We start from the raw sequence: 13,386 nt of genomic DNA, 5'->3' as shown, positions 1-13,386 counted from the left end.
AACAAAGCTATAAAAACCTTATAACATTTAATACCATAAGCTTCCCAGGGCGCCCACATACGTCACAACCTACTCAACAGGCACCTCTGCACGTGACCTGATCTAGGTTGCCCGACATTTGACCTGATTGTTGTATCCCAGGTGAACTACTAGCGCACCTGTCACGATGCCCGTCACGTGGTCTGTCTGAACGATGACGTGGACCTGTCACGTGCAACCCAACAGGGATCTACAAAAAATGATGGTTGTGTGAAGTGTCACATATTATTAATATTGTTACAAGTACAAATACATTCGAAGCTCATTTCACGAAGATATCATTGGTAACCTAATGCAGATATCATCGTAATGCACATATCATTGTTGACGTAATGTAGACACCATTATTGACGTAATAGAGATACGGATATTGACGCAAGGCAAATACAATTGATGACGTAATACAGACAATTATTGACGTAATACAGATGCAATTGTTGATGTAATAAAGATACAATCGTTGATGTAATACAGATGCATTTGTTGACGAAATACAGATACAATTGTTGACCTAATACATATACCATTACTAACGTAATACAGATACAGTTGTTGACGTAATACCGATACTATCATTGACGTAAGAAGATACAATTGTTGATGTAATACAGACACAATTGTTGATGTAATGCAGATACAATTAATGATGTAATATAGATGACATTATTGACGTTATACAGATGACAAATATTGACGTAAGAAGATGCAATTGTTCACGTAATGTAGATACAATTGTTGACTATTACTCACTGATTATTGACGTAATACAGATGCAATTGTTGATGTACTACAGATACAATTGTTGACGTAATACAGATACAATTGTTGATGTAATACAGATACAATTGTTGATGTAATACAGATACAATTGTTGATGTAATACAGATACAATCGTTGATGTAATACAGATACAATTGTTGATGTAACACAGATACAATCGTTGACGTAATACAGATGTGTTAGTGTTAATTCCCCTTGAAATATAGAACAGGAAGGTTGACACATGAACGAATAACGTGACGCTTACTGGGCGTGTTACACAATGGCGTAAATACCTGCTGTCTCGTCTAGATGCATATGTGCAACTCGGTGACTGTTATAAACAACATCTGCCATTCAGTTTTCTTTTTTAACATTTTAAAAGCCAGTCGTGCTTCAGTGAACATACATGCGCATGTTAACTGAAAGTATACGTCCACGCCCTATACGTTAAAGATGTGGTTACATTCACCCATGCCTTCTAATCATTGAGTGAGTGAGTGAGTTTGGTTTTATGCCGCATTTAGCAATGTTCCAGCAACATCAAGGCGGGGGACACCAGAAATGGTCTTCACACTGTACCCATGTTGGGAACTGAACCCGAGTCTTCGGAAAGACGAGCGAACCCTTTAACCACTAGGCTACCCCGCCCTCCCCTACTATCACCGAACCATGATTATGATTAATGTGCAGAAGGGCGGATGGAATATTGCCAAAAGCGGCGTAAAACCATACTCACTCACTAATGTGCAGGATCAGTGTAGGTGATTGAGTTGTGTTTGACGCCGCTTTGAGAATATTTCAGCTTAATCACGGCCTGTCAGTTATATAAGGGCGGAAATCAACATATATTGAACTTTAAAAGGCATTTTAAACTTGATCAAATATTTATTACTGTGCCGGATTAACGGACAGGTAATGTTTGAGGAACGTTCTTCCTTGGCGGTGGTATACATGTGTAGTCTGATGTGAAAAGGTTGGCCAGCATGTTTCTTGTATGAGGCTGCACATACATGTGACTTTTCCGGAAATCACGCTCCGACCTGCTTCTGACTAGACTGAGAAAATTATTCCATCATAAAATGTTTCCACCACGCCCAGACGGAGAGTTGTTGACACATCCACAGATACGTGTCCACTAGCGGTCAATGCCGGCCAGATCACGGACATATACAGAGAGTTTTTTGTATAGTTAATTGTGACAGCACTATGTTGAAGATTGGACTTTTCCTGACTTCGTGGCTGGCGGTTAATGCGCAAGGTAAATTGACATCAATCAATATTTTTATATTGGTTATAATTTACATAACATGGATTTTGATTGGTCATTATTGCTAAAAAGTATAAAAACAGATGCGTCTTGAATGGTTCGCAATGATTAGCACGGATGTATCTTTTTTCGGATCAAATGAACGTTTTTGTCCCTGGCTGGTATACGTGTGTACATTGTTAAAGATTTTACTGATAAATACTTAAGCTTTTCAAATAGATGGGGATTTCAATAACAATTTAAGAAAATCAACCACCGACACTTTATACCAGAACACCAAGTAAATAGTTTTACCATAACAGCAATTTTCAGTTATATGGTATTTGCAATAATTATATTTATTATTTTGATAAATGATTCAAAACAACCTTAATCGCGTTCATTCTTTCGATTGGCTATGTATGCTGACATACAAACGCCACTGTGGCATTTGTTTTACTGTCGTGGTTGGAATTATGCAGATATGCTTAGTCTTTTCACCAACACATGGTGGCATCACTGGTTTTCAGAGGTCCATTCCTATAATTGTTTTCACTATTTTGCCGGTCGTATCCGTGGTCTAGAGCCAGGGTTCGGGGTTCGATCCCCGGCCGCGTCATACCAAAAGCCGTTAAAAGATGGTACTTGTTACCCTGTCTGACGCTCGGCATTAAGGGGCTAAAACAAGGACTGGTCGGCTCGGAGTCAGTATACTGTGTCTGAGTGGGGTATTCATGTTAAACTGGGGCATGGTATCTCAGTGAGCTAGCACTATAAATCGGCATCAGTCTGGACTAGTACAAGCAGCCACAAACACACGCATGTGCATGCACGTCTCTATATAAGTTCAATAATCTTGAACGCGACGTTAAACCCAATTTCACCTCACCTCACTATTTTGCCCGTTGCCTCAATGGAGTCCGTTTCGTCCGATAATCGAGACTGATTATTCTTCTGGAGAGAACAACAGCAACGTGGAACAGTCTATGGGAAGAATGATCTTGTTATATGCAACTGAGTCATGTTCCGAGGTATTTCACACAGCAGGGCGTGTGTCCACCGTGTGCATTGATACAGGCCTGTCACACAGTCAGTACGGCGTGTGTCCACCGTGTGCATTGATACAGGCCTGTCACACAGTCAGTAGGGCGTGTGTACACCGTGTGCATTGATGCAGGCCTGTCACACAGTCAGTATGGCGTGTGTCCACCGTGTGCATTGATACAGGCCTGTCACACAGTCAGTGGGGCGTGTGTCCACCGTGTGCATTGATACAGACCTGTCACACAGTCAGTAGGGCGTGTGTCCACCGTGTGCATTGATGCAGGCCTGTCACACAGTCAGCAGGGCGTGTGTCCACCGTGTGCATTGATACAGGCCTGTCACACAGTCAGTACGGCGTGTGTCCACCGTGTGCTTTGATGCAGGCCTGTCACACAGTCAGTACGGCGTGTGTCCACCGTGTGCTTTGATGCAGGCCTGTCACACAGTCAGTATGGCGTGTGTCCACCGTGTGCTTTGATGCAGGCCTGTCACACAGTCAGTATGGCGTGTGTCCACCGTGTGCTTTGATGCAGGCCTGTCACACAGTCAGTACGGCGTGTGTCCACCGTGTGCTTTGATGCAGGCCTGTCACACAGTCAGTACGGCGTGTGTCCACCGTGTGCTTTGATGCAGGCCTGGCCTGGAGTCTGGACCAGATAATCCAGTGATTGACATCATGAGCAACTGTAACCTGGTGTTGATATTCTTTATACAAGTTTTGAAACTTCACACCAACTCGGGCGTTGGGGTAGCTCACTCACATCAACTCAACATCATACTCTCGAACCATCAACCGCTCTAAGTGAGAAGATGGTGAAATGGGTTTTACAGGCTTCGATGGGATGGTGTACAAGACTGTTCGGGTTCGAATCTCGGTTTACCTCGATAATGTTTCTAGGTTTGTCAGCATCATAACAATGCTAGTGGGTTTCACAAAAGACCTGAATCACTTCGGGCTTTCCTCCCACATCAAGCTGGCACGCCTTGATATAACAGGCATACTGTTCAAAATACTCACTCACTCAGTACAAGATTATTCAGCTCGGAAATTCCCGTACAACCCGCTGGTAACTAACAGAAGATGTAACTCTGAAATGTAAATCTGAAATGTAAATCTAAAATGTAAATCTAAAATGTAAATCTGAAATGTAAATCTAAAATATAAATCAGAATTGTAAATCCAAAATGTAAATCTGAAATGTAAATCTAAAATGTAAATCTGAAATGTAAATCTGAAATGAAAATCTGAAATGTAAATCTGAAATGTAAATCTGGAACCTAAACAATATCAAGGAGCTGTATAACTTCGCCATATTATGTCCATCCTTTGGTGACATTCAAAAGCAATACATACCAAATATAAATATATGTATCCGACGTTGTCCAACAATTTACTCACCTATAAAAGTCAAGTTTTAACCCTTGTCGAACTAGACTGGAATTCCGGAGTTACAATTTGGCTGGACTTACATGCATGGTCCAATCAAAATCGGGTAACGAACAAGACATCCTGTAAACAACATAGATTTCAAAGCGCAGATTTTCATCGACCCCAGGATTTGCAAATGTCGAACAGTCAACTGGGCGTCAACATATATTTTCCATTTTTTTTCATGTTTTTATGTAGGTGCACAAGTCATTTGACTTCGCGAGGTAAGATCCGTGTTTTTACAACAGAGATCTTGACTATCGATCAGATCGACTTGATTGGGCGCCGCCGTTTTGTTTGAAGCAAATACAATTGATATGAGAGATGGAATCTGAGTGGTCAATAGGAGGGACATAGAAGGGACATAACTCGTAATAGCCACTAGATGGCGCTACGATAGAGCCACGAATTTCAAGCCTTGTTCGGCAAGTGTGGAAACTGTAGTTATAGTCAGTTAACGCCCTTGACAAGGGAAGATGGTGGCAACCCCGAATTATAAAAGTTTAAAATCTGTCATGTTAGATCTCAAATATACCTTCAGGAACAGAAATGTACTCTAATGAAACATGTGAATCTATTTGTAAAACGATCCTGTACTATACTATATGAATTTCATGTATTTGGGCCTGTGGTCTTTCATACAATAAAACCCGCCGTGATATTGCTGGAATATTGCTAAAAGCGGCGTAAAACCATACTCACTCACTCACTCATACAATAAACATTTGAATTGACCAGCAATGACTGTTGTGGTTCACAGGGACATCTGGGAACTGCATGTCTTCTGGGTGTGGCGATGCCGGTATATGTATAGACTATGGGAGCGGCAACGTGCGCTGTTCCTGCACCGACGGCTTCCAGGGGACGGCGACACAGTGTGTAGCAGAGTCGGGTAAGAATAAGTAAAAAATAATATAACATAACATAATTCTCATATTTCAAAATTATTCTAATGTCTGTAATATTTTACAAATATAAAATGTTGACCAACGACAGAGAACAATCAGTCGTGATTATCGGGCGCGACGGGGGCACGGGTGGCCCAGTCGTCTAAGGCGCCGCGATTCGCTGTGCAGAGTTGCGTCCCTTGGGCACGCCAGAAACCTATGATTGTTGGTTCAAATCCCGGTTCGCCCCGATTATGTTTCTAGGTTTGTCATCACCATACCCGTGCTCGTGGGTTTCACCGAAGTGGTAAACGTCTGAGACCTGCATCACTTCGGGCTTTCCTCCCACATTAAGCTGACACGCCGCGATATAGCTGTAATACTGTTAAAAACGATGTTAAACCCAACTCACTCACTCACTATCCGCCGAGACAGGCGTTAAAGGCACAACAGCGGTGAAACATATTTGAATGGATCACTGAAAATCAGTGATGACACCCAGGTGTTCGCGAAAGTAACTAAGTTTGTGGTTTCCAAATTTGGGACGTTTAGAAGCTAGCTTCGTCGCCACTGTGATTCTGACATTTGTAAGCCTATGTTCAAGTATTGGAGTTACGATCATCTTAGCGCTAAGATCGCTTTCTGCAAGTCCAGAAGTGATGTGTCCGAGGACTATGGCTCCTAATTACCTGCACGCAACCAAGTACAAGAATTAACGAAACACAGGGTTTGATATTCACAAACACTTTACTGCAGTTCAGCCCATCCCTGAATACACAACTAATCAGACTCGATAAAGAATGGACAACTGGAGACGACCGAGCTTCGACTCGATCTCAAGACCGCGGAGCCCGAACTACTGCTTAACCACGTGAAGGTCTTTAAAGGTGTTCGAGTCTGGCTTGCTTATCACGTGCCCTGATATTCCATTTTGATTTATTAAAAACATCCCAGACCATGTTGTTTTAAGGATTGACTATATATTCGGTTCATTGAGGTATGAATTGAAAAACCGATGTGAAAACTGTATGAATCCGCCTGACTACTCGATCCCGTTAGTCGCCTGTTGTATGGGTTGCTGAAGACCTATTCACACCCCGGATCTTCACGGGACTAAAACAACGTAAAAAACGTACAAACAATACAATGTATGAATTAATTTGTTTGTAGGTGCTGCAGAATGTAACAGTGGCGGTAGGATCATAACGGATTATTTTCCAACTCGCATCTCAGATTAAATATTTCTACTTTCAATTTACAAGAAATATGACAAGATCTATATACGCCGGCGTACTTGTATGCATTTACGGCAAACGACATGGAGTTAGTGGAAATAAGAATATCAGCTATCTTGGTTGAATGCTGTAGGCATTTTCTTACCTTCTTAATTGAAGGTAAGGTCAAGGCTTCAGGGCTCCCTATACTCGTGCCTAACATAGCCTCCCCGATGAAAAAATCACCCTAAGCAGAGGCGACAAAAATCCGTAGGAAACTCCACTTACTTGGTATCATAGTATACATGCTTTTCTGCGTGCGAGCTTGAGCGTGTATTTTTTTCCGGATGTTGTTTATTGAACATGTGTATATGTATGCCTACGGCTGATGATACTGCACAGTGATAGGTAAAAGAATTTAATCGCACACCGTACGATTATATAAGATGTAATCCTATCTCATTTCATATATTTATCTTACAAAAGATGATTGACAGATTGTAGGTTCACTGGATGCACGGACGGCACGTGCGAGGCTGGGCGTGACGGATCATATAGATGCACGTGCAAGGCTGGGTTCGTCCTGTCTCAGGATGACAACAAGTGTGTGCCAGGTGATATATAACTGTATAATAAACTGTACCATACCTCCATGTCAGAATGACGAGATCTGATTGGTCCACGTGATCTAAATACAATATTTTTCTTACCTACATGTCAGAATGATGAGATCTGATTGGTCAACGTGATCGTCAGATCTCCATGTCAGAATGATGAGATCTGATTGGTCCACGTGGTCTTGATAAATAGTTTATCTACCTCCATGTCAGAATGATGAGATCTTACTGGGTCCACGTGATCTTGATAAAATACTTCATCTTACCTTCGTGTCAGAATGATGTGATCTGATTGGTACACGTGATCTTGATAAAATACAGTGTAACCCGCCTTGGAGGGTAATACAATTCTCAGCGGGGGAATAAATCTCTTATACCCCGCCAGGAGCACTACAGGCTGCACGTGGATTTCTGATAGGCAGATAAATCCCATATACCGGCTTCAGAGCAAAAAGACGCACACTTTTTTCCGAGTCAATGGAAGTCACGTGACATAACACAAGTCAGCCTCAGCTCAGTCGAACAGCTGTTAATTAATATTGAATTTGTGTTATTTTACAATGTCACATTAAAACATGTCGGTAACATAAATTCGTTGAAGCGGGCTCACTCGGATTACATGGAGTTTATACGTCCCACGTGAGTGGAATAAAACCTAAGGACCTAAAACCCCATGTACCTCGAGTGATCCTGCTAAAACGTATATTGTCCCATCCCACCTTATGAATATCAATACAGTTGAGTAGAATGAAGAGGGGGTTAAAATGTGCGCCCCATGTACTGACGGAATAGATCCTGCTGTCAGTCACTGGTTTGCCTGGCCCAGTCTCAATTAGTCACAGGTCATCGTGAGATAGCTGGGATATAACTGGAAGTATTAGACGTAGAATACTGATCGGAATTTATTTGGATAAATATGAAATGAATTTAAACGACAGTTGAAAATAATTTCTTCTGTTTTCCATGAAGCGCCCGAAAACTGCCCAGACACGCCGTGCCCCAAAGGATACTGTCGGACCAACACGGACGGGAGCAAGGTGTGCGTGTGCACCGTTGTCATCACCTCAGCATCTGGTCTCATCAAATGCAACTCGTCAGGTAAATGTTACCCCTGACTTCAGGTAAATGTTACCCCTGACTTCAGGTAAATGTTACCCCTGGCTCCTGGTAAATGTTACCCCTGACTTCTGGTAAATGTTACCCCTGACTTCAGGTAAATGTTATCTCAGGCGTCAGGTAAATGTTACCCCTGACTTCAGGTAAATGTTACCCCTGACTTCAGGTAAATGTTACCCCTGACTTCAGGTAAATGTTATCTCAGGCGTCTGGTACATGTTACCCCTGACTTCAGGTAAATGTTACCCCTGACTTCAGGTAAATGTTACCCCTGACTTCAGGTAAATGTTACCCCTGACTTCAGGTAAATGTTACCCCTGACTTCAGGTAAATGTTAACCTTGACTTCAGGTAAATGTTAACCCTGACTTCTGGTAAATGTTACCCCTGACTTCAGGTAAATGTTACCCCTGACTTCAGGTAAATGTTTCCCCTGACTTCAGGTAAATGTTACCCCTGACTTCAGGTAAATGTTAACCCAACTTCAAGTAAATGTTAACCCAACTCCAGGAAAGTGTTAGCCCTGACTTCAGGTAAATGTTATCTAAGGCGCCAGGTAGATGTTACCCCAGGCTTTTTGTGAATGTCACACAGGACTTTAGATCATTGTTAACCGTGACTTTAAGTAAATGTTACCCCTGACTTCAGGTAAATGTTCACCCTGAAAAGAAATACATGTTACCCCAGTCGTCAGGTAAATGTCACGCCAGAAGTTTTTTTTCGATCATTCCATATTTCAAAAACAACCGCCCTTTAGTTAAATTTTGTAATTCTGTATGACATTCTTTCTCTTATTCCAGCCTCCATGACAGTAGACTGCTCGATCCGGAACTGTCAGTACGGCGTGTGTATCAACAGGAACGGCGTGTTCGGCTGCCAGTGTCTCATGGGATACACTCTGTCAGCAACGGACCGCACTGTGTGTGTCCCCGTCATGCAAGGTTAGCCATACGTTGTTTATTTTTTGTTGTTTAACGCGGCACACAGCAATATTCAAGCTATATGACGGCGGTCTGTAAATAATTGAGTCTGGACCAGATGATCAAGTGATTGACATCATGAACATCGATCTATGCAATTGGGATACGATGACATGCATCAACCAAGTCAGCAAGCCTGACCACCCGATCCCGTTAGTCGCCTCTTACGACAAGCATGGATTGCTGAAGACCTATGCTCTACCTGGGTCTTCATGGGTCGGTTATCCATTAAGTGAAACTCGTTAATTCGGAAACCCTTCACTGGACGATTACGAATGTTTATACATGAATGAAGGGGAACACCCCGTACCCCTAACTCAACAATCGGGGAATAGTTTTATTCAGATAAAGAGGAACGGCGGCGTCCGGAAAGACAGGATCCTACTGTATGCATATTCTGAAGTACAGTTTGATGTGACGTTGTTGTGATGCGTAGTGACTAGCGTGACGAATAGTGCTATGTAGTCACTACATATGTAGTGCGTATAGATACTTTCATGACACATAGTGCGATTTGATAATTATAAGTATCGTAATAATGCAAATGAAATATTCAACTCCAAAGGAAACTACATTTTCAGGACAGTCCTCCACAAATGCCATCAATGTATGTCAGTGGACGGTCTGCACCAACGGTCGCTGTGGCACTGACGGTTCAGGGGCTCCACGCTGTATCTGTGATCCTGGCTACCAACTGTCACCAACCAGCAGCAGCGTGTGTGTGAAGATATACAAACCAGGTGAGTAGCCACGCCTCCAGCACCTCATCCACATATATAATCTGAGAGTGCGGACCACAGACAGACCGCCCATCAACTACGAAAGGTGACCCGTGAAGATCCGGGGTAGAATAGGTCTTCAGCAACGCATCGGGTGGTCTGGCTCGCTGACTTGGTTGACACATGTCGTCTTCAGTGATACAGACAGCGTTTTCAGTGGACAACACGTGGAGACGGGTCATCTTCACTGATGAGTCACGTTTCCTTCGTTAATGCTAAAGTGTTAAAGTGCCCTGGTAACCCGTGAAGATCCGGGGTAGAATAGGTCTTCAGCAACCCGTGCTTGCCATAAAAGGCGACTAAATGGATCGGGTGATCAGGCTCGCTGACTTGGTTGATGCATGTCATCGTATCCCAATTACGTGGATCGATGCGCATGATGTCAGTGATTGGATTGCCTGGTCCAGACTCGATTATTTATCGTCTTATAGCTGGAATATTGCTGAGTGCGGCGTTCAACACCAAACAAACAAACAAACAAAACTTACGAAAGGGGGTTGAAAAGTTATGAACCTAACTACGAAGGATGCATCGAACGTCCTTGTGAGTGTGTGTGTATTCACCACACTACTTCCCATGCTAACAGGATGCATTCGAACCAATACACCACAGGCAGCATATTTATGCAGGCAACAACGTCACTAGGTATTCTCTGTTGATGGTAAGGGACAAAATGGTAATCAACTATCTCCAACCGAAAGGGCTGACACTAACAGCCATCCATGTGGAAATGGTGACTTTACGGCATGTTGCTCCAAACCTTGTCACTGTCAAAGGAGACAGAGCGTATCCAAGATGATCCCAGATCAGGAAGACCTTCTAGGATATGTATATAGATGATCGACAACTCACCAATTACACGTCACATGGTCAGTACAGTAGGTAACTCCAATGAGGGAGAGTTGAGAACATTCTGAGGAATGGCTGGGCGAGACAAAAGTTTCCGCACGCTTGGTTCCTAGACTTCTGACTCCTGATAAGAAACGTATACAACAAAGGCCCAAGTGGTTAATTTGTTACCAACTAACTAGCCCTGAGGGAGTTTAACGTTTAACATACTTAGACAAAAACATACAAGGTAGTGCTCACAACTCGTTAAATCTACAATGGCGTCACACTAACGTCAACAACGATTGGCAGTAACGTCCTAACTGAGGTCCTAGTGTCATCATAATGTCAACAATGATTGGCAGTAATGTCCTTACTTGGGTACTGCCATTACACGTTAAATCCACAATGGCGTCATCGTAACGTCAGCAATGCTTGTCAATAACGTCCAAAATACAATCCTGGAATTACACGTTAAATCCACAATGTAGTTATCATGACGTCAGCAATGATTGTCATTAACTTATTAACAAGGGTCCTGTCATTACAAGTTAAATCCACAATGGTGTCATCATAATATCAATAATGACTGTTATTGATTTATTAACTAGCGTCCTGTCATTAGATGTTAAATCCACAATGGCGTCATCATGACGTCAACAATGATTGTCAATAACGTCAAAACTCGGGTCCTGCCATTATACGTTAAATCCACAATTGTGCCATCATAACGTCCACTATACTTGTTAGTAAAGTCCTAACTCATGTATGGTATTGGCATTATGCATTAAGTCCGCGTGTCGCCATGACGACAACGATGAGTACGAAATACGAGTGTATGTATTATACATCTGTTTGGTATATAATATGCCAGGTTTTATTTTCCAGGTCAATTGGGTTGCGATGTGAGTGGATGTCTGAACGGCTACTGTGCTAGAGGGTATAATGGTCGCCGGAAGTGTATCTGCTATCCTGGATTCCGGCCGCATCCTCATTACCCATCACGCTGTGTCGGTAAGTCCAGTGCCATCGGCCTCAGTGAGTGGGTGGTAGGTCTGTGGGTGCGTGGGGAGGGTGGAAGGGTGGAATGTAGGAGGAACGGAGGGACGAGAGACGGAAGGAGGGGATCGGTGAGTTTTTAGTAGGTCTGTGGTTGCGTGGGAGGGGGGGGGGGGAGGGGATGAGGAAGGAACGAAGGGACGAGGGACGGAAGGAGGGGATCGGTGAGTTGGTGGTAGGTCTGTGGGTGCGTGGGGGAGGGTAGGGGGGGGGGGGAAGGGTGGAAAGTAGGAGGAACGGAGGGACGAGAGACGGAAGGATGGGATCGGTGAGTTGGTGGTAGGTCTGTAGTAGCGTGGGGGAGGGAAGGGGAGAGGGGGATGAGGAAAGAACGAAGGGACGAGGGACGGAAGGAGGGGATCGGTGAGTTGGTGGTAGGTCTGTAGTTGCGTGGGCGAGGGAAGGGGAGAGGGGGATGAGGAAGTGACGAGGGACGGAGGGAGGGGATCGGTGAGTGGGTGGTAGGTCTGTGGGTGCAGGGGATGGGTAGGGAGGGATGAGGGAGGGACGGAGGGAGATGATCAGTGAGTGGGTGAGTGAGTGGCTGTGTGGTTTGGCGAAACTTCTGAGCAACCACACCACAGCATTGACCTCCGTTGAGGTGCTTAACAAATTGTCCAAAGACAATCGAACTCGGACCTTCAGCATGACGGGCCAACCCTTTTACCACTAGTCTACCTCACGCCCTGCGCAGACACACGTCTATTGAAACAGTTCTTGTTATCATGATAATGTTCGTCTTAACAGGGCATTATGTTTTAACAATGATACTGAGTGTACAGTAAACTACGGTTATAACGAACTCAAAGGGACTACTAATTTTATTTCGTTATAACCGTAGTTCGCTACAAGCACATATACAACATTTATACAGCAAATGGCCGGGACCAAAAATTAAGTTCGTAATATCCGTCAGTTCGTTGTAAGCGTGTTCGTTATAACCATATTTTACTGTATCTGTTATTTGGTAAATGTTATTTGTTGTTTTTTGCAGAGATGTACAATCCCTGGAGATACAATTTTGACATTTTTTCTTCACCGATGGGACTTCTACTTCTGGGAGATTTCTAGATCCGTGGACTGCCCAGTTTCGACTTAATAATATAAGTCAATAACACGAACTGTCTTATTTATATATGTATGTTGCGTTAAGTATGTTCAACCTATGAAAACATTTGTGTATTATAATGAATATGTTTCACCATTGAATGGTGTACGTTTGCATCGTGTTTTCCCCATCATGACAATTGTACGTAATTCTGGAAGGGACATAGTTGAATTGTCTCCCTTAAAAAAACCCAGGCACAATAATAATAAACAAAGCGCGATATCGTGACAGTGTCCCTTCTAGGGTTCCATACATAGCAGACAGGTGAGGTGAGGTGAG

General features: G+C 43.2%; 1 protein-coding gene across 1 annotated transcript; it reads left to right on the top strand.

Moving 5' to 3' along the window:
• The first annotated feature begins 2,007 nt into the window (after positions 1-2,007).
• LOC139464364 (latent-transforming growth factor beta-binding protein 3-like) lies at positions 2,008-13,106 on the top strand. The gene is made up of 8 exons (XM_071245893.1): positions 2,008-2,059; positions 5,281-5,412; positions 7,119-7,235; positions 8,208-8,336; positions 9,154-9,294; positions 9,915-10,073; positions 11,829-11,954; positions 12,994-13,106. Exons 1-8 carry the CDS (start codon positions 2,008-2,010, stop codon positions 13,068-13,070), a joined length of 933 nt encoding a protein of 310 aa, XP_071101994.1. The 3' UTR covers positions 13,071-13,106.
• Positions 13,107-13,386: the final 280 nt, after the last annotated feature.

This window comes from Haliotis cracherodii, unplaced genomic scaffold, assembly GCF_022045235.1.
Source record: "Haliotis cracherodii isolate W230 unplaced genomic scaffold, xgHalCrac1.p SCAF_17, whole genome shotgun sequence".
Taxonomy (NCBI): domain Eukaryota; kingdom Metazoa; phylum Mollusca; class Gastropoda; order Lepetellida; family Haliotidae; genus Haliotis; species Haliotis cracherodii.
This window is presented reverse-complemented; position numbering and strand designations above follow the sequence as displayed.

Coding starts and splice junctions, on each gene's coding strand:
- LOC139464364 (XM_071245893.1), top strand. CDS start 2,008: ATGTTGAAGATTGGACTTTTCCTGACTTCGTGGCTGGCGGTTAATGCG. Junction 2,060..5,280: donor GCTGGCGGTTAATGCGCAAG/GTAAATTGACAT, acceptor TGTGGTTCACAG/GGACATCTGGGAACTGCATG. Junction 11,955..12,993: donor TTACCCATCACGCTGTGTCG/GTAAGTCCAGTG, acceptor TGTTTTTTGCAG/AGATGTACAATCCCTGGAGA.